This window comes from Thamnophis sirtalis, unplaced genomic scaffold (assembly GCF_051295495.1).
Source record: "Thamnophis sirtalis isolate CommonGarterSnake01/CBP01778 unplaced genomic scaffold, rThaSir2_p1.2 scaffold_6, whole genome shotgun sequence".
Classification (NCBI taxonomy): Eukaryota; Metazoa; Chordata; class Lepidosauria; order Squamata; family Natricidae; genus Thamnophis; species Thamnophis sirtalis.
In genome coordinates, this window is record NW_028261386.1 from 21,879,287 (window position 1) to 21,903,122 (window position 23,836).

General features: G+C 43.6%; 1 protein-coding gene across 2 annotated transcripts in view; it reads right to left on the bottom strand.

The window, feature by feature from the left end:
• Positions 1–4,003: 4,003 nt before the first annotated feature.
• CAD (carbamoyl-phosphate synthetase 2, aspartate transcarbamylase, and dihydroorotase) overlaps positions 4,004–23,836 on the bottom strand; it is a 45,100-nt gene continuing 25,267 nt past the window's right edge. Inside the window, exons 21-44 of one of the 2 annotated variants that reach the window (XM_087717375.1) lie at positions 22,647–22,829; positions 21,689–21,907; positions 20,696–20,863; positions 19,932–20,114; positions 19,038–19,142; positions 17,619–17,870; positions 17,346–17,427; positions 14,634–14,800; positions 13,839–14,003; positions 13,454–13,585; positions 13,022–13,223; positions 12,612–12,802; positions 12,257–12,397; positions 11,313–11,399; positions 11,017–11,158; positions 10,849–10,893; positions 9,287–9,441; positions 9,100–9,174; positions 8,797–9,009; positions 7,013–7,138; positions 6,762–6,917; positions 6,560–6,661; positions 5,493–5,587; positions 4,004–5,082 (exon numbers count right to left, since the gene is read on the bottom strand). In XM_087717375.1, coding sequence (XP_087573501.1) covers positions 4,980–5,082; positions 5,493–5,587; positions 6,560–6,661; positions 6,762–6,917; positions 7,013–7,138; positions 8,797–9,009; positions 9,100–9,174; positions 9,287–9,441; positions 10,849–10,893; positions 11,017–11,158; positions 11,313–11,399; positions 12,257–12,397; positions 12,612–12,802; positions 13,022–13,223; positions 13,454–13,585; positions 13,839–14,003; positions 14,634–14,800; positions 17,346–17,427; positions 17,619–17,870; positions 19,038–19,142; positions 19,932–20,114; positions 20,696–20,863; positions 21,689–21,907; positions 22,647–22,829 — 3,489 coding nt within the window. In that variant the 3' untranslated portion in view covers positions 4,004–4,979. Of the gene's footprint in view, positions 5,083–5,492; positions 6,662–6,761; positions 6,918–7,012; positions 7,139–8,796; positions 9,010–9,099; positions 9,175–9,286; positions 9,442–10,848; positions 10,894–11,016; positions 11,159–11,312; positions 11,400–12,256; positions 12,398–12,611; positions 12,803–13,021; positions 13,224–13,453; positions 13,586–13,838; positions 14,004–14,633; positions 14,801–17,345; positions 17,428–17,618; positions 17,871–19,037; positions 19,143–19,931; positions 20,115–20,695; positions 20,864–21,688; positions 21,908–22,646; positions 22,830–23,836 lie in introns of both variants that reach the window. The other variant, XR_015696890.1, reaches the window with a different exon arrangement.

Consider the following 23,836-nt stretch of genomic DNA (forward strand, 5'->3'; position numbering starts at 1 on the left):
ACTGGATGATTGAGAAGCTGTACAGACTTTTAGCCGTACAATTTGGGTATATCTAAACACCCTTTGAATGATGTGGGAGTAGGAATGGATTTCCGGAGGAAAAATTGCAGACTACAGGAACCAGGAGCACCACTCTGGTGACCCTGAGGACACAGATAAGCCTCCAAGTGCTTCAACGACCCTAAAAGGATGCAAATTACCAGCTGCTGCAAGCAATTTAAACCCTTCTGTTCCCCACTATCCTGTCAAAGCTGAAGAAGTTTCTTGGATGATAAATGAAACGTTTTCAAAACAAAAAACAAGAAAGTCCAGTTGCCTCCTGAAAAAGCACCTTTGGGACTTCACCGCAACCTTTCAAGCTGACTTGTCACGAAGTTAGAATAAAAAATACAAATGACACTTTAAACGCCCCAGGCTGTGCTGTAAACACCAGCTATTTTTGTATCCCCCTCACCAAAAATAAGTTGTTTGGATTTGCATGGGCTGATTTATGGTGCAGAAAATCTCCTTGTTCTGTTTTAATGGCGAGCTCAGTGTAAGAAAGTTCTATGCTGGAAGAAATCATTCAAATAGACTGGCCTTCAATAGAGACAGAAAAGGCTTGGAATTTATGACGAAAGAGTAAATTGGGCACAATGACAAAATCAGTTGTCTCCTGTTCCCAAATATAACATATGGCCTCCACTCATTAAGTTTTCTCTGTTTCCCATTTATAGACAATTTGCATTTTTGCCCTAAATACAGCTTCTTCTAAGGAATTAAAAATTTTCTCGCCAGAAATTAAGGCTCTTGAAACAGTTTTAAAAATCTCGGTGACTTGGGATTCCAGTAGCAGAGATACTTTCTGCTATTCCTTTGAAATGACTTCACTTCTTCCCAGCAAGACTACATGCTCAGTGCAATACTGTCTGCTAGGTGAGAAGGCAGGCATCCAGCTTATTGGCTTAAGCTGATAAGTGTTTTTAAAAACACCAAAATATGACCAGAACTGTCCTTCATATGCACAGAGGTGTTAGATGTTTCCAGCTGAACCAAATATCTGAGTTCCCTCTTACTTGGTAAATTATTGATATGTTTTAAACTTTGCTTTGAAATTCAAAAGCATTTTTAGTACCTGGGTGTTTATAAAAGCAGGGAGTATAGAGATAGGTATATTCTAGGACAGCTATGCCTGAAGAAATGATGGGCCTGTGATGGCGAACCTAAGGCACGCATGCCAGAGGTGGCATGAGAACCCTATCTGTGGGCATGCACACCGTTGCCAACTGCTCTTCAGCTTCTGTCATGCGCATGTGCACTGGCCAGTTGCTCCCTTCCAGGTTATGGCATGCACGTATGCACCGGCCAGCTGGTCTTCATGCAAACCCAGAAGAGAGGAACTGGCCAGTGCGCATGCGCATGACGGAACCAGGAAGAGCACCTTGCCGCTGCACACATGTGCACCGGCCAGATGTTCTCTTCCGGGTCCTGGGACTCTGGTGCGCTTGTTTCGGCACTCAGTGCCGAAAAGGTTAACCATCACTGCTATAGGTGATTAAACAGACAATGCTGCAGTAGAACAGTAAGATGTGAGTCCTCGCTCGTACTACCTGTACTAACAGCTTGGAAGATGCAATTGCATGGAAGTGACAGAGAACTACTTGGTTCCTTTGTAGACTCCGATGAATACTCAGCCCAAGAGTACTAGCCTTAAGCAAAAGGCTTAGGATTTTTGACCAATTTGATCTAGTGGTTAAGGCACCAAGCTAGAAAATAGAAGTTTTAGTACTGGTTTGAGCATGCAAACCAGCTGGGTGACTTTGGGCAAATAAATAAAACAAATAAAATTCCTTGATAAATAATGGGAAATATTTTCCTATAAAAGCAGTCTTTCGCAATCTCAGTAACTATAAGATGGCTGAGGAATTCTGGGAGGTGAAGTCAACATCCTTAAAGGTTGCTTGTAGAAGAATTACATAATTCCTATTGCACTATTGCCATCATTAAATCTTCTTCTGAATCTCTTGATTTGTTTATGGATATGACTTAATGGAATATATGTAGCATATATTCAGTTGATGGGTTGTTTAGAAACAATGGAATAATATTCATTGCTCAGAAAGCTCATCTGAAATTAGTATTTTTTTCTAAATTAAACTATTTTGTTATTGAAAAATTTCAACTTTGATGCACCTTTTTAACTTTTCAAAAGAATCTTCATCATAATCTTATAGAAGTATTCGGATTTAGCATTGTATTTGTTGTGATTTAAATTGCCTAGCGTTACAATATTAAGTAAATTCTTGGAAATGTCTTTCCTAGCCAAACTAGCTACCTGGTTCTTGTTCCCAGCAGTCTTTCATCTAATTAACTCAGAGCAGGGACCCAAAAATTAAATATCTCCATTAGCATCATAGCAATAGCAGTAGACTTATATACCGCTTCATAGGGCTTTCAGCCCTCTCTAAGCGGTTTGCAGAGAGTCAGCATATTGCCCCCAACAATCTGGGTCCTCATTTTACCCACCTCGGAAGGATGGAAGGCTGAGTCAACCCTGAGCCGGTGAGATTTGAACCGCTGAACTGCTGATCTAGCAGTAGCCTGCAGTGCTGCATTTAACCACTGCGCCACCTCGGCTCTTAGCATCATGAGTCATTTGACTTCAGTATTCTTCTTTGCCTTGCCCTATGGATTGAAGGATGAGCCCCCAAGGTTTAGAACTTCCTTTCAAGATGGTTAAAATCTATGCTGATAGTTTTAGCTGTTTTCATGTAGTATCATGTATTCACAGTGGTAGGATTTGACCAGTGTAACGACTGGTTTGCTATGTGAGTGCTTTGCCAACACACGCCACTTTGCCCGCACATGTGCCAGACCCACACTCTGCCCGCGCATTGTGCCTTAAAAAACTTACCTTCTACTGCAGCCCCAGTGCAAAACAGCTGAGGCACAGCAATCCGCTCTGCCGTGCCTATCAGGTGGGCTTCAGAAAAGGGAATATAGGTCAATATAGCGCAGGGGCAGGTAGGTGGGCCTAGCTGATCATTGGAGCAAACCGCTTCGCTCCCATCTGATAGTCAGAACTACCAGTTTGCCCGAAACAGTAGAATTCCACCCCTGTGTATTCATATATGTTAGCAGGATTGGATTATAATCATCAATAGACTTGATAAATCTTGAAAACTGTCACACCCTTGATACCTGTTCTTGCTTAAAATAGCCCACCTTATGAACCAGTGAGTTTTGCCAGCATTTTGTGTTTCCTTAGCACAGGAACTCAATGGGTAACTGTAGGTCAATTATTCTCTCTTAAACCAGTCTACCTACCCCATATGGTACAATAGTTATTGTGTGGAGAAAATAGAGGAGACAGTGCTTGTATACCACCAGTGGTGGGATTCCAATTTTTTTACTACCTGTTCTGTGGGCGTGGCTTGATGGGTGTGGCAGGGGAAGGATACTGCAAAATCCCCATTCCTATCCCACTCCTGGGGAAGGTTACTGCAAAATGCCCATTCTCTCCTCACCCCACTAACCTGCTTTCTGTGCAGGGCAACAGAAGAAGACCCAGCCACTTAGCTGGGACTCGGGAGGCAGTGAATAGATGAAGGTGGAGCTAAACAGAGGTGGTATTTGTCAGTTCTCTGAACTACTCAAAATTTCCACTACTGTTCATCAGAACCAGCTGAATACTACCTCTTTATACCACCTTGAGTTACTATTTGAAAAACAGCATATGACTGTATCTAACGAATCAATCAATAATGCTTTTTTTGTGTTTCTTGCATCAGTGAGTCATCAATTGTGATTCTTCTCTTTGTCTACTTATAAGGTAAGGCTATATCCTGTTTGCCCTTCAGGGATCCAATGTGCTGCTGTCCATCCAGCAATGCTTACCTACCTTTCTTAGCAAGGGTCTCTTGAGGTATGAAAGGGTTACCCTTCTCCTTTCATTGATTTGCAGTAGGACAGGTATTCAATTTCTTTTTGAATAGTTCCCCAAAATACAAGCAATTAGCACAGGTTGTATTCAATACTTTAATTTTTCTTTTTAAAAAATCCCAAAGGCGTCAGAGTTTGGTTCACAGATGAAAAGAATGCTCACATGATAGCCAAAACGGTTCCACCACAAAACCGCGCTCGACGAAACCGCGTAGCTGATGTCATCACAGGGCGACAACAGCGTGGAAACAGAAGCACGCTGTAAACGCTAAACCTAAAATTAACCCCTAAACCTAACCCCCCTAAACCTAAACCTAACCCTTAACCTAACCCTAACCCTAAACCTAACCCTAAACCTAATCCTAACCCTTAACCTAACCCTAACCCTTAACCTAACCCTAACCCTAACCCTTAACCTAACCCTAAAGCTAACCCTAAAGCTAACCCTTACCTTAACTTGAATCGGCTTGCTTTCAAAGCGCTATTTAAAGCGCCCTTCTTTCTCCGCGCTCGCTGTTGTCGCCCTGTTGATGTCAGCGACGCGGTTTAATCGGGCGCGCTTTAGTCGAGCGCGGTTTTGTCGTGCCACGAGCCAAAACTGCTTCTCAGCTTTGGAAAAAAACAATTGTAGTGGTATTCTGCATAGCCACTGAAAAACACATAGCCCTCCCCCTCCCTTCACGTAACGGTTAGGATCCAAATGAGAGGAGCAGCAATTTGAGAGAACTCGGACCGAACAAAAGTAGAACTAGAGAAGGAGGAATTGTATCAGACAAGCATCTCCCTAGCATAAATTCCAGAAACCGGACTGTGGAAGACAAGAACTGAAGAGAAAGAAAGAAGTAAGCTACCTTTCCTGAGCTCCTGATTTTTCCTCTGTCACTCCTGATGTCCTTGGCAGAAAGCCTGCCCCACCAAGAGTATTATTTGGTCTTTGGTAGCAAAGTGAGCATAAATCCAGTCAAATAGTATCAACTTGCATATGAGGTGAGACAGCTCATCGAGGGACCAAAATTTAATCCCTTTTCATGTCCAGTCTGGGCTGCAACAGACAAAGATCAGTACCGACCAAGCACGGTGGCCAAGAGTGCCATGCGGATATACATGCCGTTCTCTGCTTGCCGGAAGTAGGCTGCACGGGGATCCGAGTCCACCTCCACACTAGAAAGAGATGCCAAGATAAGGATTATCACTCACCACCACCAAAATTACAGAAGCTTTCCCTCTCCTCCCATGCTAAGTCTCCTAAAAGAGACCACTGCTTTATTCAGTAAGAATGGTAGTTTGAACAAACAGAATTGCTTGTTTTTGCTAGGACTTTCTGAACTCAGAGTTGTGATGTCCATAACAACCCAGGAGTTTTAACTTGACCAGAAGTAACGTTTTGTTCTACTTTTCAGATGGAGATAAATGTGAGCTGTTGCTTACCACTCCCCCAGCATCAAGGATTGAGCCTTTTGGGCATGCAGGCTGGGTGGGAAAACTCCTGGAAGAAAGTCTTACCCAAGTGTAGCATATTTTGTATTCTAGGAGAACTTAAATGAACTGAGGTAGGATTAGCTCCTTCGCACCTGATTTCATTGACACGGGGCATTGGATGCATCACCACCATCTTCTTTTTGGCCCGGGTCATGATATGCGGTGTCAGGATAAACTGCCCAAAACACTAGAGAGAAAAGACTTGAATGAATTCTTGATTGTTAGCAGCACTACCCCATGCTGAGGGAAACTGCCCATTTCTGCAATGCCAGTTTTCAGGTGGTTTCAAAATACTCAGCCCTTGTGTTGCTCCAAGTAGTCAGGATCCAGAAAATGAATTTAGCTCGATTCCACATTTTGAGCCCTCGGAAAACATGGATTCAACCCCACTGAAGTGAAGAGACCAAGCCCAGGATTTGCCAAACTGACATACAAATTAGGCAATTTTGTTTGTTTCTCAAATAAATAAAATAAATAAATAAATTATGTCTGAAACAACACAGTAAACGGAACCAAATTAGCCTAGTGTGTTATGTGAATCAAATGTGTATCCTTAGCTAGAAAGCAGGATATCTTTCTCAATAAAAGGGCAGTAACAGAATTTCTCTTCTACTACAATATATTCAATCAAACCGATCAGTCCTAGAGGGGATCAACTCTGACTGCTCTTTAGAAGGCCAGATTCTGAAGATGAAACTCAAATACTTTGGCCACCTAATGAGAAGGAAGGACTCACTGGAGAAGAGCCTAATGCTGGGAAAGATTGAGGGCAAAAGAAGAAGGGGACGACAGAGAAGGAGGTGGCTAGATGGAGTCACTGAAGCAGTAGGCGTGAGCTTAAATAGACTCCAGAGTATGTTAGAGGACAGGAAGGCCTGGAGGAATGTTGTCCACGGGGTCGTGATGGGTTGGACATGACTTCACAACTATCAACAAGAATATATTCTGATGGTGAGGGGAAACATAGCATCTTGCACTGCTGGTTGGGACAAGAGACATATACATATTGAGTTGTTTTCCAAGGTTCAGAAAATAATTCTGGGAACCATTTAATTATAGCTTGTTCAAGAAATGAATGCTGAAATAAACCGGGACTAAGGGCAATGTGTGAATCTAGCCTTTTGGCGTAAGGACAGTTCATCTGGGTGCTTTCACCTACCATCTCATATTCCTGGATTGAAGCAAAGCGCTCCTTCTGGATGCGAGTCATGTAAAGAACATCCGTGTCTGGTAAAGCTTCTTCAATGTTCTCAAACTCCTCCTGGGAAAGAAGAGCATAAGAAGGAAGTAGTCAACTTCAAGATCCAAGCAATGGAAACAAGAACCCATGATGATAAACTACCCCCCCTCCCCATCTTCACCTGCTTGATTCCCCTGGAGGCTACGAAGTGGAAGATATCAGAAGGCATGCGCAGGTTGGGTGGAGTGACGTAACGCAAGCTGACACGATACAAGGTCAGAAGGCGGGCAAGAGAGTGGACTGTGCGCCCGTGCTTCAGGTCTCCCACCATGGTGATCTGGAAAAGAATGAAGAAGGTCATGGGGTTTCCTGATCTGTGGAAAGTAAGCAGGCAGACAAAAGTATTGGAAATAAGCTCACAACTTTACTTACCGTCATGCCATTGACAGTACCCAACTCTTCACGGATGGTGAAGATGTCCAGCAGACCTTGAGTGGGATGTTCTCCAACTCCATCACCTGCATTGATGACAGGTTTGCGGCAATGTTTGGCAGCCAGCTGGTATAAAATAGAAGGGGAAGAAGCAATTAAAGTGAGCATCTGACTCATTTCTTTATTCAGTTATTCCATAAACCCTTTGTGGTTTCCATGTAAATTGTTCTTAATCAGAAACCAGCAAATCTGCCTCAGTGATTCCCAAATATTTTCTTCTGGGAAACTAAACTCAAACTGCCTGTAATCATCTCCCCAAAGTTATAGATGGTGTTTGTTGTCCACTAGTACTGTTAGACCCAACCTCAGGTCTCCATATTTTGATCATGCTATCTAAATTCCTACCCACATCCAGCTACATTCAGCAGGTCAAGCTTCTTTCTTTGCCAATATCATAAAATTTAATGATTTGGGTGAGACCATAGTCCATTGAGACCAAATAATTGATGCAGTTGGCACAACCATGTTTTCCTAATGACTATACGACTTGTATCAGAGGAAAATCTATATTTATATTTAGCACAGTGCAAAGAAACAGAGAAATAGATCCCTGCAGCTCACAGATCAGATGATTTATTGGAAGCCAGAAAGTAAGATCAAGCAATCCAGAGAAGTAAGAAAAAGAACATTTTCTACAGTTTTTGAGGCATCTTGTCAGGCGTACTTCCGTTTAAAGCCCAAGAAAGAAAACCTCCAACTCCATGTTTGTAGAGAAGAGGTACTTTTACTGAGTTTGAAATGAAGGAAATGAAACAAAAGCAAGATCTGAAGCAAAAGGCGCAAAGGTTACATATCGAAAGTATCCCCAAATCCCTCCCCCCAAGGACTCAGGCTGAATGTCCAATCCCTAACACATATGGTGTCATGTATATTTTCGCCCATCTGGTATTCCGGGATGGTTGACCTTTGTTAGGAATATAATCTAACGGTTGGGTTGGCAATATATAAATCATGTAACAATGCTATACCTGTTTCTTTAAATCATGCTGTAAATGTGATTGGGTGCTGTTTCCTCAATCGGCCACAAGAGGGAGCCAGAACGACTGTTAGCTCTGTGTTTGTTAGATGCTGGGCTGATCTGATCTGAGTGTTTTGGAAGCTGGCTGTTAGAAAGTGCCGTGAGCTATTGTAAGTTTTGCAACTGCTAGCAAACTTTGAGTACCAGACTGTTTGTATGATACTGGACTATGTTATTTGGATTATCCCTTAACTGAAAGACATTGATGACTGACTGTCTTATCCGTGTATGACTTGGACTGTTTGATGGACTCTGATACCTCTATTTCCACAAAAGTAAAAGCCTATTTAAACTGCAATGTCTCTGTATGCTGGTTTGTGTGTTCTCCAACACAACTCTCACAATGCTTCTCTGAACGCACTCGCTCTCCCAACAGGGAGTTTACCTAACAACCTTGACTGGGTATAAACAAGTCCATTCATCTGCAGCAATCCTCCCTTTTCGTTCACACAGGCCATTTCTCTCTAGCACACTTCCCCTCCTAAAAGCCAATCTTCCCCTTCCCGTTACTATGGCAGCCAATACAGCAAGCAAGCATCAAAGAGGCTGACAGACCTCTATCATGAAGGGGGAAAAAAAACCCAGGTGAGAAAGGGAAGGGGAGACAGGATTGCTAGTTTCTCTGAACTTGTATCATACTGTGAACATAACCCACCATCACTCCTTCATCATGCAACCTCTTCTTTACTCCCTTGCCCATCTTTACCTCCACTGCACCTGGCTGGGGATGCCTCAGAACAACGACATCAGCATAGCAGGTCATGGTCTGGACCGAGTCTGCCAGAGATTCTCCCTTTTGGCAGGATGAGGTGGCCTCGGAAAAGGGGAGCACAGAGCCACCCAGACGGTACATGGCTGCAGAAAAGGAGCTGCTGGTACGCGTGCTTGCCTCGTAAAACATGGAGGCCATCACCTTCCCCTGTGCAAAAGTAGCTCTGGTTTAGTACTGCTGGTTTCCCCACCCTCCCCAAATCTCATTCCCATTGTCCCAATTCAATTTTTTCCTCACCTTGAGGATGTCAAGACTGCGCTCTTTTTGCACCAACATGCGCAGATTGTGTGCGATGTTAAACAAGTGAGACATCTGTACGAAAAACAGGAGCACGTTGTGGAGAAGCGGATCAGGAATTTGAGAACAGGAATTCCATGCCCACAGACACAGAATGTAGGAGGAGAAAAAGCTAGCATGAAAATACCTGTCCCTTTGTGAACTGCTTGACTGACAGTATATGTTGCCCCACAAGAGGATGGAGTAATGGTGAGGTTTGAGGATGTGGCAAACTCTGAAGAGATGCCTGTTTGGGTAATGGGCCAGCAAGGTATAATGGGCCATCCTGGACCATGGACAAGTCTGAAGGAATAAAGGAGGGGAAAAAATCATCACTTCAAGCAGAAGATGCAAAAGAAGATGTGTCTCTGTCTCTCTTTTGCCTTTTTCTTATCCTGCTCTACTGTTGGGGTTGTTCCTCTAATTCTTTCCTTTTGTAATCTTACAAGCCTTCATTCTAAGCTCTTATCATTTACTGTATTTTTCAGAGTATAAGACACACTTTTCTCCCTCAAAAAAGAGGCTGAAAATCTGGGTGCATCTTATACACTGAATGCAGCATTTTTTGCCTCCCAAAACCCCGTCCCCCTTCACCAAAATGGGCTTTCATAGCCCTTAGGAGGCTTATAGAGTGCTTCTGGGGGCTGGGGAGGGCAGAAATGAGTGAAACATGGGCCGTTTTTTGCTCAATTTTGTCCTTAGCCCCAGGAGCACTCTATAAGCCTCCTAAAGGCTATGCATACCCTTTTTTGACAAAAAATGTTTTGTCTGTTTTTGGGAAGTCTGCAGAGTGCAAAAACTTTTTTTTAAATTTGCCTTTTCAAAATCTTGGTACGTCTTATACTCCAATATCTTATAATCCGAAAAATATGGTATTAGAGTAACTAGGATAGAAAAGACTGTTTGCCCAAACCCTAGAGGGGACAGGTCTCCAGCCAAAAAAAAGGGAGAGGAAATTTGGAGGGAATTTTTCAGTAACAGGACAAACACCAGCAAAACAACTATTTAGAACCTGAACTTTTAAAAAGGCAAACCAAATGGTGCTTTGCCTATATTCAGATTAGGTTCAGATTAAGTTAACTGATGCCACAAGCAAAGTATAAGAAATAGTCAAGCCTGAAAATTTAATTTGAAAATTAAAATGTCGATTTTGAGATTTGATCATGGTGGCTAAACTATCTTTGTCAAATGAGATAGCAGACAGTGGGATATTTTTAATGGATTGGCTTCATATAAAGAGGAATAATGTTGTTTTAACCAGGCCAGGATTAAAAACATTGTTCCAAGTTTATAGAAGATTTCTAGTAATGGTTTTGAACTAGTTTGTCTCTCATTAGTTGATATGCAATGTTGCAGGGATAAAACATACCTTGCTATGTTATAATCAACATTAAAAAATATCAATGCCAATGGCCCTTAATACCTTGGCCTCCCTGCCTCAAAGAGTCCCATCTGATATAAAATCCAAAGCGGAATCCCTTTCTGGTCTTGTTATCTATAGCAACAAATTTCCCCCCTCCTCATTTCTCCTTCAACAAACTTGGCCCATGGAGAAAGGCTGTAAAAGACTGAAATCTACATGGCCATAACTGAATTTAAACAAGAAGCTCTTTCCACAAGGCTACTTAGAATTTAAAAAACTGATTTTAAAAAAAACCCACACAGAGAGTGTATAGCAACAGTCTGAATTTGGGGGAAAGAAGAACTCACCTGGCTCAGGTGCTTTTTTGATAGCTCTTTCTCTGAGATCATCAGCTAGTCAAAGGAAGGGGACAAGAATTATGGACTAACAGAGACAGCTTGCCATGGCTCCAGCCCTCCCTCCCTTAACACCTGCCCCAGGAAGGAATCCATTCCAGGTACCCTTTCATCCATCACCTGGCAGCCCAGGATCTGAAGCACGATGGATGCGGGGGGCCAAATAGAATCGTGCCTCTCCCACTGGAGGAGCTCGCCGAGGACTGGATGCCCGACCACGAAAGATCTCTGTTTGCACAGTGGTATGAGGACGCTCGGGTGTCTGCAAGATGAGAGGAACTGAGCAACAAAACCTTAGGGAATAGTTTCCCTTTTCACTAACAGCATCTCCTAAATTTCCCACCTTTATCTATTTATCCATCTATTCCCAAGCATCCTCCTCCTTTGTGCCTTCTTAGTTGAGGTCCAGTACCTACCTTCAGGACCTCTTTGGCCGGTGCTGGGAGAGGTACTGAGCATGGCCACTTTCGCACATCCTGCCCGTAACCTGGGGATACGAGAACCTATACAACACAAGATTAGATTAGATTAGATTGTTTATTTGTATGCCGCCCTTTTCCCTGGGGGGACTCAGGGCGGCTCACAATCCAAAGGAAGGGGGGGAAAACAGACTTTTACATATAAGACAGTACATGATTAAAACGCAACATTCATACCATTCGGGCGGGTTACAATCTTTAGCCCCAGGCCTGATGGGATAGCCAGATTCTAAGGGCTGTGCGGAAGGTCTGGAGGGTGGTGAGGGTACGAAGCTCCACGGGGAGATCGTTCCATTGGGTCGGGGCTACCACCGAGAAGGCTCTCCTCCGCATGGTGGCCAGTCGGCATTAGCCAGCGGATGGAACTCGGAGGAGGCCTAAACGATGAGATCTAATGGATCGTGTGGAGGTGATCGGCAGTAGGCGGTCTCTCAAGTACCCAGATCCACTACCATGTAGGGCTTTATAGGTGGCAAGTAGCACCTTGAAGCGTATCCGGAGATCGACAGGTAGCCAGCGCAGCTCGCGGAGGATAGGTGTTACGTGGGTGAAGCGAGGTGCACCCACAATCGCTCGCGCGGCTGCATTCTGGACTAGCTGAAGTCGCCGAATACTCCTCAAGGGCAGCCCCATGTAGAGCACATTGCAGTACTCCAGCCTAGAGGTCACAAGGGCACGAGTGACTGTTGTGAGAGCCTCCCGGTTCAGGTAGGGGCGCAACTGGTGCACCAGGCGATGCTCACATCAGTCCTAAACCCTCTGGCATCAAAACTGCCATCAAAAAGAGGAGGTAGCCAAAAGGGCCACAGAGGATTCCTTTAGTCAGACAAAGGAAATATTTTTTTTTTCTACATCCCTTCCTCAGCTGCTTTGTATTTTACCTGTCCGTCAATATAAGCCACTTCTCCACGGAGAATAACACGGCGTACAGTCCCTTTTACTCGCATCCCTTCAAAAGGAGTCCACTGGGATTTGCTGAAAGCTGTATGGGTTGGCACCAGCCACTCCTGCTCCAGATCCACCTGCCAGAAGATATAACAACTTAGAAAGAACAGCTGCTGGTACTGATGGTGAGAGGTCCATGCCATTGAGCAGGCAGTCATGGCTGTGTAGCCAAAGACAGCTTTCTAACAATAGTTTTTTTCTGACAAAACAGAGCTAAGGCAAAGATGCCTTAAGTTTGGAAAGGGCTCTTAGATTCTTCCCTAAGACCATTCTCCTGCAACAGCAGCCCACCTCAATGTATGTGTCTTCCTGCACAGGCAGTCCAAATATGCGCCGAGGATTATCATAGAGGCGCTTGACAATGTCTTCCACGGTCAGGCGCCCTTCAGAAACTGCTGTAAGCAACAGAGGCAGCATGGTCTCCAGGCCTGGAAAGCCAGGGGGAGGTTCCTTTCCAAGCTTCTCCTCCAATGTGTGTGGAGCTGGAAGGAGAAAAGGAAAGATATGGCAAAAGGAAAAGGTTTCACACAGCAGCTGTGTCAACTGGGTATAACAGACAGGCTTGCTTTCCCTGCTTCTAGGCTCACACATTCTTCTAAACTCTCAGAAATAAGGGGATGGAGCTATCAACTGTTGAAACCATTTTTGGGCATGTCCTGATGGTGAAGCTTTCCAGCAATCTAAACTGAAGTTACATTTACCATGGTCTGTAGCAAAGCAGTCAATGGTGTCCAGGTTGTCCCAAAGGGCCTCCATGTCCTCACGAGTGCCCAACATGGGGCGCACCTGGCCCCGGCCTTCCCCAATACGCCTCAGATCTTCCTGGCAGAGAAAGAGGTGATGGGGAGCCACCTCACAGGTCACCTCAATGCCCTTCTGCTTTGCGGCTTTGATGATCAGGATCTGTGAAGAGATGAAATGTTACCCCTGGAATTTTCATCCAGATTCATATCAAGGATTTTAATAAACATGCAGGAAGTTTTGCAAGTCATTTGCTCTCTAGTCATACCAGAGATTATACTCTATTTGGTTGGAAGAAGAAAAATCTTGAAGGCATTTCCTTGTTTTCTGTTCATGGCTCTTCCCTGAACATACACTCTTATCCTTTAAGCTTTTTCGCAAAAATTACTTACCTCTTCCTTGCGGGCCACATGACAGATGTGGACAGGACGCTGGTATAGCTGTGCCACCATCAAAATGGCTGCCACTGTCTGTTTCTCGGCGTGTGCTACAATTGGAAGGTGCTTGGGCCACTTTTCAAAGTGCTGGAGTGGTTTGGAAAGATCAAAGAAAGATTTGAATACAGCAGGTAAATATGCACTAATATAGGCCAGAGATTGCTTGAATGCCCTCTAATAGCCTACCCATTAAATTATTGAAATATTGGCAGATGGGATGGTAGAAATTCTATTTCAGGGATCCAGTTAAGGGAAGAGAATAAAATCTTCCACATCAACACAATTTTCCCTTTCTTGCTAAAGAAACAAAGCACCAGAGATAGAACAAAATAAAACCCACCTCCATCCAGAGAGAAACATTGTCCATCTTAAGGTCAGAGAAAGTGTCATTCAGGTACATCTTTAGACCAGCAGCAGCTCCAGCAACTGGCCCCAGGGAGCCAGCATTGTCGGATGAAGCTCCAACGTACAGTGCAAAATCACAGCGGGCTCCAGCCTCAGCTAACTAGAGGTGGGCAAGGATGGAAAAGGAAAAAGTCAGTCTCAAAAGGTGTGACAAGTTTACTCTCCTTTTTAATAGTTGCCTTAGCTGCTCTTATCATACACCAAGCTGAGAATTGCTAGACTCAGAATATCTTCATCTTGACCAGAAGAGCATTCAATAAATACATACATAACAAAACACATAACAACAACAAAGCATTTGTCCAAGCAATGGCCAGACCATAATTTGAAAGGCTTGCTGAAAAATGCATTAAATATTTCCATCTTGAAGTTTGGTTAGTTTGAACATGACTACAGGTGAAGTTTCCTATATCATGGTAAAGACAACTTTCTTCTAGATGTTGTAGGCAACATGATTTTAATAATTAATTCCACTTGTAGCAATGAAATTATTTTCTTGACTGGTATTGTCTTTACATTTGATTACAAATTGAATTGGTAATATTCCACTAATTTAACAAAAAGAACATCAGACGTAGCAGCAATGTCCACACTGAACAATCTTTCCTAATTCAAAAGACCAGTAATAAAGGGCCAGTTTCTTCAGAAATCTTTTGCTAGTCTGGATACCGCTATCGAAAAGTTCTATCCTTCCCTTGCCCCACTTAGTCATAATCTGGGCAGCCCTTACCTTCTGCACTAGGGCAAAAGAACTGGTATCAGTGATAGCAGGTGAAGTGTTTGGCATGGCACAAACCATCGTGATGCCGCCAGCTAGAGCAGCAGCTGTGCCAGATTTGAAGTCTTCTTTATGGGTGGCTCCTGGTTCTCTCAAGTGCACATGGATATCTATTAGACCTGAAGTAAGAGGAAGAGGAGAAATCAGTGGAGGAAAAGGACTATCCTTGTTTTTGATATCACAGTGGTATTATGTTCATAGCTGCAAACTCCATGTGGCCAGCCAGCAGAGCTGGCAGCAGAGTTGGACAGTGAGGAATCTGGGGAGGAACATGAGCCAGTCCTGGAGGCTGGCGAAGGCTCGGAAGATGGCTCTGCATTGGAGGTAGAGATGGGGCCAAGGCTGTCTGGCAGTTCTCAGCTGCCTTTGGAGCTAGACAGCAGTGAAGCAGAGGAACAGCTGGAGCCTGTTCCCAATGTGCGCATGCGCAGACCTGCCAGAAGAAAAGAACAGCTAAGAAATCAGGTTCGACTTGGCAGTAAAGCCACAGGTGGACAGTGAATGGCCACTCCCTTAGGAAATAAAAGAGGAGCAAAAGGGGAGTGGGCTTTTGCAGGAAAGAATTCGTTCATTAGTTCATTTCGGGAGTGTGAAGATCTGTCCGTGAATCTCAAAGACTCTGTGCCAAGTATTTCCTTGCACAGCACTGTGTTTGGAAAATATTTACATGGCAGCTTTCCAAGCTAGAAAAGGTCGTGGCCATAAATTCACCTTTGAAAAACTGTTTACCAGGCCTTTGCTGAATGTGAATGAGAGGAATTCACATTCGTTTAATAAAAGGGGTTTTGTTGGGACCAGGAAACTGTTTCTTGCTTTTAGGGAAACCTAGGTCAGAATAATGTGGCATCAGGACGGGCATCCAGCCAGTAAACGTGGAGCTCCATCCAGTTGCCCCAACTCTACTCCGAATTAAGGGAATTATGGGGTCATAAAAAGGGAGTGATATTATGCTCATAGGAAACTATGCAGATGAAAGGTAAGTCTATTTCAGATCTCCTTTAACAGAAGATGGCAAGTCTGAGAATAAACTCCTTTACACAATGTGTGCGTTTTAGAGCACAATAGCTATGTTCACAGGCAAATAATAATAAACCATGTTACAGTTTAACATGCAATACTCTGGGTTACAGTAGTATACTGAATTAAAAAACAGTCCATCTCATTTTAGACAAATCTAGTCCATTGTACAAACCCAGGTATTTACTGCAGAACACTATAAATGTGAACCCAGAGGTGTCACTTTCATTAAGGCTCACTCCATGAAAATGCATGTATAGGTCTGCTACTTGTTCATCTCTACATACACAGTGTGAAAGCTGAAGTTCATGGGAAGTTTCTGTATCTCATGTCCACAGTGTAGATGTAACCAGCCTGAAGTCAAAATTGAATATTGTGCCCTAAGGACCAAACAAGGAATACTCTGCAGCCCTCAAGGATTGGGAGAGCCAGTCTGGTCTAGTGGTTAAGGTGCCAAGATAAACAAGCAAACTCAGAGAGCACCAAGGATCCATCATTTCAACCTTGAGCTACAAATATTCTCCTTTATTGGTGGCCATGGTGACTTACTTTACAACCGTGGTAAAAACTGCTTTAAAAATGAGTCTCTTTTCACATGGTGTTTTGACTTGTGATAGCAATGACTTATCATCAAAATTCCAGATTCAATTGTGATCATAAATAGATTGTAGCAAGTTCATCTTTCCTGTCTATCAAGCTCTGGACCTGGACTCAGTTATAAATCACAGATGCCCAACTTTACATGGTTTAACTAGGTTGTTAACCTTGATGTTGATAGAATCTCTTATAGTCTCATCACAGCACAATAATATTTATTGCAATTTATTGCAATATTTATTGCATATTAAATAGCTCATAGCTATTTTGTCATATATCCCCTCTCCTTAGACTCAGGAATCTTTTTTGTAATAGCCTTGCTCTCCACTCGGTGTTCTCAGGGGCTGGCAAAAAAAACAAATCCTACCTCGCAGATTCAATAAGTGAGCCTTTCTAAAAAGGAAAAGACCAGCCAAGTGCATTATTTTCCCTAGTTAAATCTTCCCCTTATGCAAGTGCTCCAATCTAGGCTTCTCAAGAGCATGAAGCAAACTTCTTGTCCCGTCAAAAAACCCTTTAATTAATTTACAGTACATTTTGCTCATTCACAGCCGGCAAAGTCTTTCGAAGGAGGATTTACAGTCACAGACCTTATCTGGCTTGGAGAGTTGACATGCCAATATATGCAGTACTTGGCAAGGACTCTCGGAGAGTCACTAACCAATTAATGAACTAGTTGCCTCCTGCAAACTCCACTCCCCTTTCGTTCCTCTTTTATTTCCTCTGAGAGGGGCCATTCATTGTCCACCTGTGGCCTTACTCCCAAGTCAACCCCTATTCTTTAGTTGTTCCCTTTGTCTGGCAACTCTGCGCATGCGCACACTAGGAACAGGCTCCAGCTGTTCATCTTCCTCACTGATGTCTGACTCTGAAGGCAGCTGATAGCTGGCATACGGCCCTGGTCCTCTCTCTGCCTCCAACACAGAGCCCTCATCAGAGCCTTCCCCAGACTCCAAGACTGGGCCATGATTCTCCCCAACCTCCTCACTGTCTGAATCTGCTGCCATCTCTGCTGGCCGTTGGCGGGCCACACCACCAACTTTGATCTACCTGGCAAGCGGATGAGTTTCTGTGAGGTCATACAGTCCACATGCATCTTCAACGGAGGGGGCCCTCCAATTTGCCCAAGAGCCTAATGGAGGACAGAAACAGAGAAGAACAGAAGGACTCAATCTCTCAGAACAGCATAGCACAACTCCCATCCAATATACCCACAAGGTACACTGGAAATCTGTGTATTCTCCTGAAGCTGGATCCCATGTTCTTCTTCATCACTGCCCAATCCCTCTCCAATTCATTTGGTCATTGCCACCCCTCACTAACCTCAACAAAAAGCTTGGTGCACTTGATGTCTATGATGAGGGGCACGGAGTAGTCCACGGCCAGCCGCCGGGTTCGGTAGCCCTTAGTGACAAACGAAGAGAGCCTCCTCCCGCCAGAGTTGCGCATCGACAGATTGATCACTAAATCAAAGTGATTTTCAGCCAGATAATCCAAAATGCTGCGCTGTTGGTTCTCCTTGCCTGGCATTTCATTGCCATCTGCCTCTTCAAAATGCCAATCCACCGCCATCACCTGCCAGAAATGAAGCAGCAAGCCCTTCAGCCATCAGGATACAAAACACTCAAGATAATCCAAGAATGCCAGTCATGGTCTTGGCAGATTAGCCCAAAACATTAGCAAAATAGAGATGGAGTCATCAGAACCTTTTCTGAGTCACACATTCCATAAGTTATATAATGATGGCTCTGAAGTACAAAAATGAATTAGGCTGGAAGAATATGCAAAAATGCTTACGCAAAGGGGGCTAAAGCATTTTTTAAGGCCAAAGCATTCATGTAACATTTGGAATCAGCTCAACCACCCCTCAATATATTAAACTATAAGGAGGAGGAGATTAAGCATAGACCTGTAAAATTCTGTTATTTTATTTTAGCCGATCTCAATTAAAGTAATTTTAGCCTTTTGTGGAGTTGATTTCTTGATCTGGTCTATCTAGTGGGGCTGATTGTACTGGCTTACATCAGTATCACCTTGTCAAGGTCAATTCTGCCCATCCAGTCTGAACATCACAAAAGGTCTACTGAAAATTTCTCCTTCTTGGGAAATACATGGAACTTGCATGAGGCAACAGGCCTTCTCTGGAACAGCCTATATACTATGGGATGGGATATGCTCCCCTGTGAGGTGCATGTAGCAACCTCTCTCCTTGCTTTTCCTTCCAATGTGTGTTTGGTCTTAAACAAACTGCTTGATGTAGGCATTCCACATGGTATGCATGTTTTGTTCCATTTTGGTATTCCTGTTTGCTTGTTTAATCTGCTTTCCCTTACTGTATGCTGCCCAGAGTCTTACAACTGGGGCAGTCTAAAATATTGTAAAGAAATAAACATACTTCCAGAATCCCCAACCAGCATTCTGGGAATGTATTTATTTGTCACATTTCTAGGTCACCCAACTTCAGGACAACTCTGGTTTCAAAGATTAATTAATTAATTAATTAATTATTATCTCACCAGCTCAAGGTTGACTTAGCCTTCCCTCCTTCCAAGGTCAGTAAAATGAGGACCCAGATTGTTGGGGGCAATATGTTGATTCTGTAAACCGCTTAGAGAGGGCTGTAAAGCACTGTGAAGCGGTATATAAGTCTAAGTGCTATTGCTATTAGCCTAATGATTAACCTAATTGACCTGCCTTTGTAGCGGAGATACCATAGGGTGTCATGACCATCCATTTACCTACCTTAATGCCATGTTCTGTATAAAAATCAGCAGTGCCCAGACTGGCATAGAGATTATAGCCCAAGCCTTCCAGGGTACGCACTGTGGACAGCAACTCACTCTTGTTCTAAAAGAGATGTGAAATAAAGAGGCAAGGCACATCTGTTCAGACACATCATAAGCATGTTCGCTCTTACTATAAACCACCTTCCCCAATCCTTCCCATTGACTTCCTTCCATTCCTGCAATCTCCGCTCTCTCTCATCCTGTTCCTGAAATCCAATCTTACCATCATTTATTACAAGGATATTTGGATTATTTTTCATTCCATAGAAGGTAATGGTAAAGGTTCCCCTCACACATATGTGCTAGTCGTTCCCAACTCTAGGGGCGGTACTCATCTCCATTTCAACACCCCAGAGCCAGAGCTGTCTGAAGACTTCTCCGTGGTCATGTGGCCGGCATGACTAAATGTCGAAGGCACATGGAACTCTGCTACCTTCCCACCAAAGGTGGTCCCTATTTTTCTACTTGCATTTTTTATGTGCTTTCGAATTGTTGGGTTGGCAGAAGCTGGGACAAGTAACAGGAGCTCACTCCGTTATGCGGCACGAGGGATTCGAGCCGCCAACCTTTCTGATCGACAAGTTCAGCGTCTTAGCCACTGAGCCACCGCATCCCCCTTTCATTCCATACAAACCCTTAAAGCAAACCTCAAAATAATCTAGAAGGTTTGAACAATGAAAACTTTGTAAGAAACATTACCAGTTGTTCTGCTACTGCAACAAAAGCATAGATATTGGGCCATTTAAAATTAGGAATGTTTAATCTGAAAAAAGGCTTTGAAATGACGACACCAACAGGACTGTTCTGCTTTTCCTCCTGGCAAAGTCATCAACTTTTCCATCCAACTGACCTTGTAACTCCCAATGGTCAGCAGGATGTTCTTCTTGGGAATCTTGAAGCCAGTACTCAGCATAGCTTTCAGATAGGCCTCACAACGATTCTCCCCAAAGCAGGCCACCTCACCTGTGCTGGTCATCTCTACCCCCAGCACCACATCAGCACCTGCCAGTCGTGAGAATGAAAACTGGGGCACCTGAGTAGGAAAACAGGACAACAAAATTAGATAGCCAAGTCATCCAAGCTGCGACTGTTCTAAGAAGCAAAGAAAAGGGGTTCCACCACAAAACTGCGTTCGACTAAACCGCGCTCGACGAAACCGCGTAGCTGACGTCATCAACAGCGCGACAACAGCACGGAGACAGAAGCACGCTGTAAACGCTAAACCTAAAATTAACCCCTAAACCTAAACCTAACCCCCCTAAACCTAATCCTAAACCTAACCCTAACCCTAAACCTAACCCTTAACCTAACCCTAAACCTAACCCTAACCCTAACCCTAACCCTAACCCTTAACCTAACCCTAAAGCTAACCCTAAACCTAACCCTTACCTTAAGTTGAATCGGCTTGCTTTCAAAGCGCTATTTAAAGCACCCTTCTTTCTCCGCGCTCGCTGTTGTTGCTCTGTTGATGACGTCAGCGACGCGGTTTAATCGGGCTAATCGGGTTTAGTCGAGCGCGGTTTTGTCGTGCCACGAAGAAAAGGTACATCACGGCTCAAATCTTCACTGTCTGTGTGGATGTGATTCCCTCTATTAAGCTATTCAGATGCTTACCTTGACACCAACAATGCCTGTGCCTGTCATGAGCCCAACGGACTCCACCTCTTCTCCCATGATCACTTGCGTGGCCAAGGCTACCAAGTCAACGCCCAACGTCTTGGAGACAAACGGAAAGGATCGAGATACTCGTACATTGCATTCAATCACCTTCAGCTGGTCATGCTGCAGAAAAGAGAAGCAGGTTGGCAGGATGGCTCATGGAGCACCAGCCAAGACAGAGGGTGTTAGCTCCAAATCAGGCCAATCAGAGACTCTGATCTACATCACATATTTCATCTTAACATTACAAGATATACAGTACCTCTTAATTAAAGTCGATTGATCTCTGTTATTGTTCAATTAATAAAGGAAAGTACTCTGACCCAGCTCCTCAAACAACAAACCCTCTGAAGTCAAATCAATGATTCCTTTATTAGGAGCATCAGCAAACCTTGGCAAAAAAGTTTCTCTCTCACTGCAGGCTAACAAGCCCAGCCGGCTGGAGATGAATAGTTGTCTGCCACATCTACCCATCTCTGCCCCTGCCTTTGATTCCCAGAGCTAGAGTGGGGCTTCGCTAGCAGCGGTGGCTTTTCCTTCCCAAGGATCGGCCCACGGATTTCCACTGCTCTCCTCTCCTCTGCGTTCTGCGTAGCCGTGTGTCAAGCACTGGATCCATCTGTTCCTCCTCTTCCTAATCTGCTACCCCCAGACCTGGGGGCTGTTGACTCTCCATCTGAGGGCTGATGGACAGCCCAGGCTCACCTTTCTCTCTATCTTTGAGAGTTCCAGTCCCTCTTCCCCCTCTGAGCTCTGTTTGCCTTGATGCTGATCCTGACTCCCATGCCTTCTCCTCCTCTAATTTGGCTGCTGGAGGGTCTGGCAGCCAACAGGTCACAACAGAAAGTCAAACACACAGGCAGCCTATGTGCCCACTAAAGCTGAGAAACCGGATTCTATCCATGACTGCTAGACTCACTGACTTCTCACTTCCCCTTCCTATATTACCTTGGCAATGAGTTGGAGGTTGAAGGGTCCTGTGACCTGCAGTTCCTGCCCAATGGCGTGCACAATCGCCTTGATCCGCTCCAGTGTCTTGGGTGTAATGTCTTGTGGTGGCGTCACTAATGTGGCATCCCCTGAATGTACACCAGCATTCTCCACATGCTCGGAAATGGCAATGGCCACCACTTGTCCATCACAGGCCACAGCATCGACATCTATCTCCTGTCAGGAGGCAAATGCAAGAGCCTCAACACTTGTCAATAACACCCCTCTCGTGCCTGTCTTCCTATTTTTTTTCAAAGTTTTTTTATTTTATTTTTTAATACAACTTTATATATATTATAGAAACAAAGTGTTCACGGGACCTTTTCTTTTACATCCTCTCATTTACATAATCCATTTTACATCACAGCTTGGTTTTCATTTTCAGCCAAATTATTTTCTTCCATTACTTTCTATTTTTTATACTAATTTTTTCTTAATACATAAACAATATCTTCAATTGCCTCTTCAAAAATTACACCAAGTTATCATTTCATATTTCTCTATTGCTCTATTTTACTATAAGCAATATATATCCTCTAGTTACGTTTTGACATAGGGAGCATTTCTTTCAATTTTTTCTACAATTAACAATGTACTATAATTTCTTTATTTCTTAATTAGTTACATAACAATACCAATCATACTACTATTCCCTTTAATCTATGAATACAACTCTTTTTCCCTTTCTTTCTCCTTTATCTATTTTCTTTTGCCTGAATGCCAAAGAAAGCAGGGCGTCCCCCTTTGTGATTTTCCTGAGCACACAAATAGTAAGTCCCTGGGTTGAAAGGATGAGCATCACGGGAACTGCTTTCAACTTCTTCAACAGTCCTGCGCTTAGTTTGATCAGCTGAGCCTGTCACATTCTCCAAAATGACTATTTGGCATACAAACCCCACCCATCAGCCCTACCCACCTTGGCCTCTTGAATGAACTTGGAGATGACAACAGGCTGCTCCTTGGAAACAGCGACAGCATTGCTGAGGAACCTCTCCAGATCATTATCCGTGTAAGCCACGTTCATGGCTGCGCCGCTAAGCACGTAGGAAGGACGCACCACGCATGGGTATCCTACCTTGCAGCAGAACTGCTTGGCTGACTGCAAAGGAGAGATATCAAAGGGTTACAAAGGCTATAAATGCAGCAATGGCCCTTCGGTCCCCTCTTTGGCCACTGTTTCCTTTGCCAGTTTCCCAGGTTGTACCAGAAATTCCCAGCATCAAACCTTCCAGATCCTCCCATCCCTAAAACATGCAAAAAGGTTAGCACCAATGACAGACTTTAATTTCCCCTCTCACTCTAAAATGCACTTCATTACATTAGCAATTAGAAAAAAATAAAACTTCCAAAGGAGGGGAGGTGACGCTGGGAATTTGCTATATTCTTCATATACTAGCCATCCAGTGGTGGGATTCAGCCAATTCGCACCTATTCGGGAGAACCGGTTGTTGGAAGATATCTCATTTTGTGTTTTTTTCCCACTTTACAGGGCTAATCCTGTAAGGAAGGCAGGAAGGAAACATTCTGGTGTTGTTTCTAGCCTAATCTTTATTGCCCTGCTTACAAAAACTGCCTCTCGGGTTAACCCTTATTACATTGCAACAGCTAAGGTGAAGCGCCCATCAACGTGAGTGACATTGAGTTGGCCACACCTACCCAGTGACATGACCACCGAGCCACACCTACCCAGCTGGTCATTAGGGCAGAGAACCGGTTGCTAAATTATTTGAATCCCACTACTGTAGCCGTGACAAAACCAGCTTTATAGCACCCTGACTTTTCTAGATGAAATAGGGATAGGAAATAGAGGGGAATAATAGTAATTATATATTAATATGTTAAGATATACAAAAGGACAGAAAGGAGGTTTAGAAATGAAAGGTGATAATAAAAGCATGTGTAAATAGTATGAAATAATGGAAATGAAATGTAGTATCTAGGAGTAATAAGATTATGTTTATATGTACTGAAATGTATGATACTCAGATAACACACAATTTATGCATTGATATGTACAAAGAATAAAAAATTGGATTGAAAAAAAAGAAGAACAAATAAAACTTCCAAAGAGGGGCGACGCTGGCAATTTGTTATACTTCTTCATAT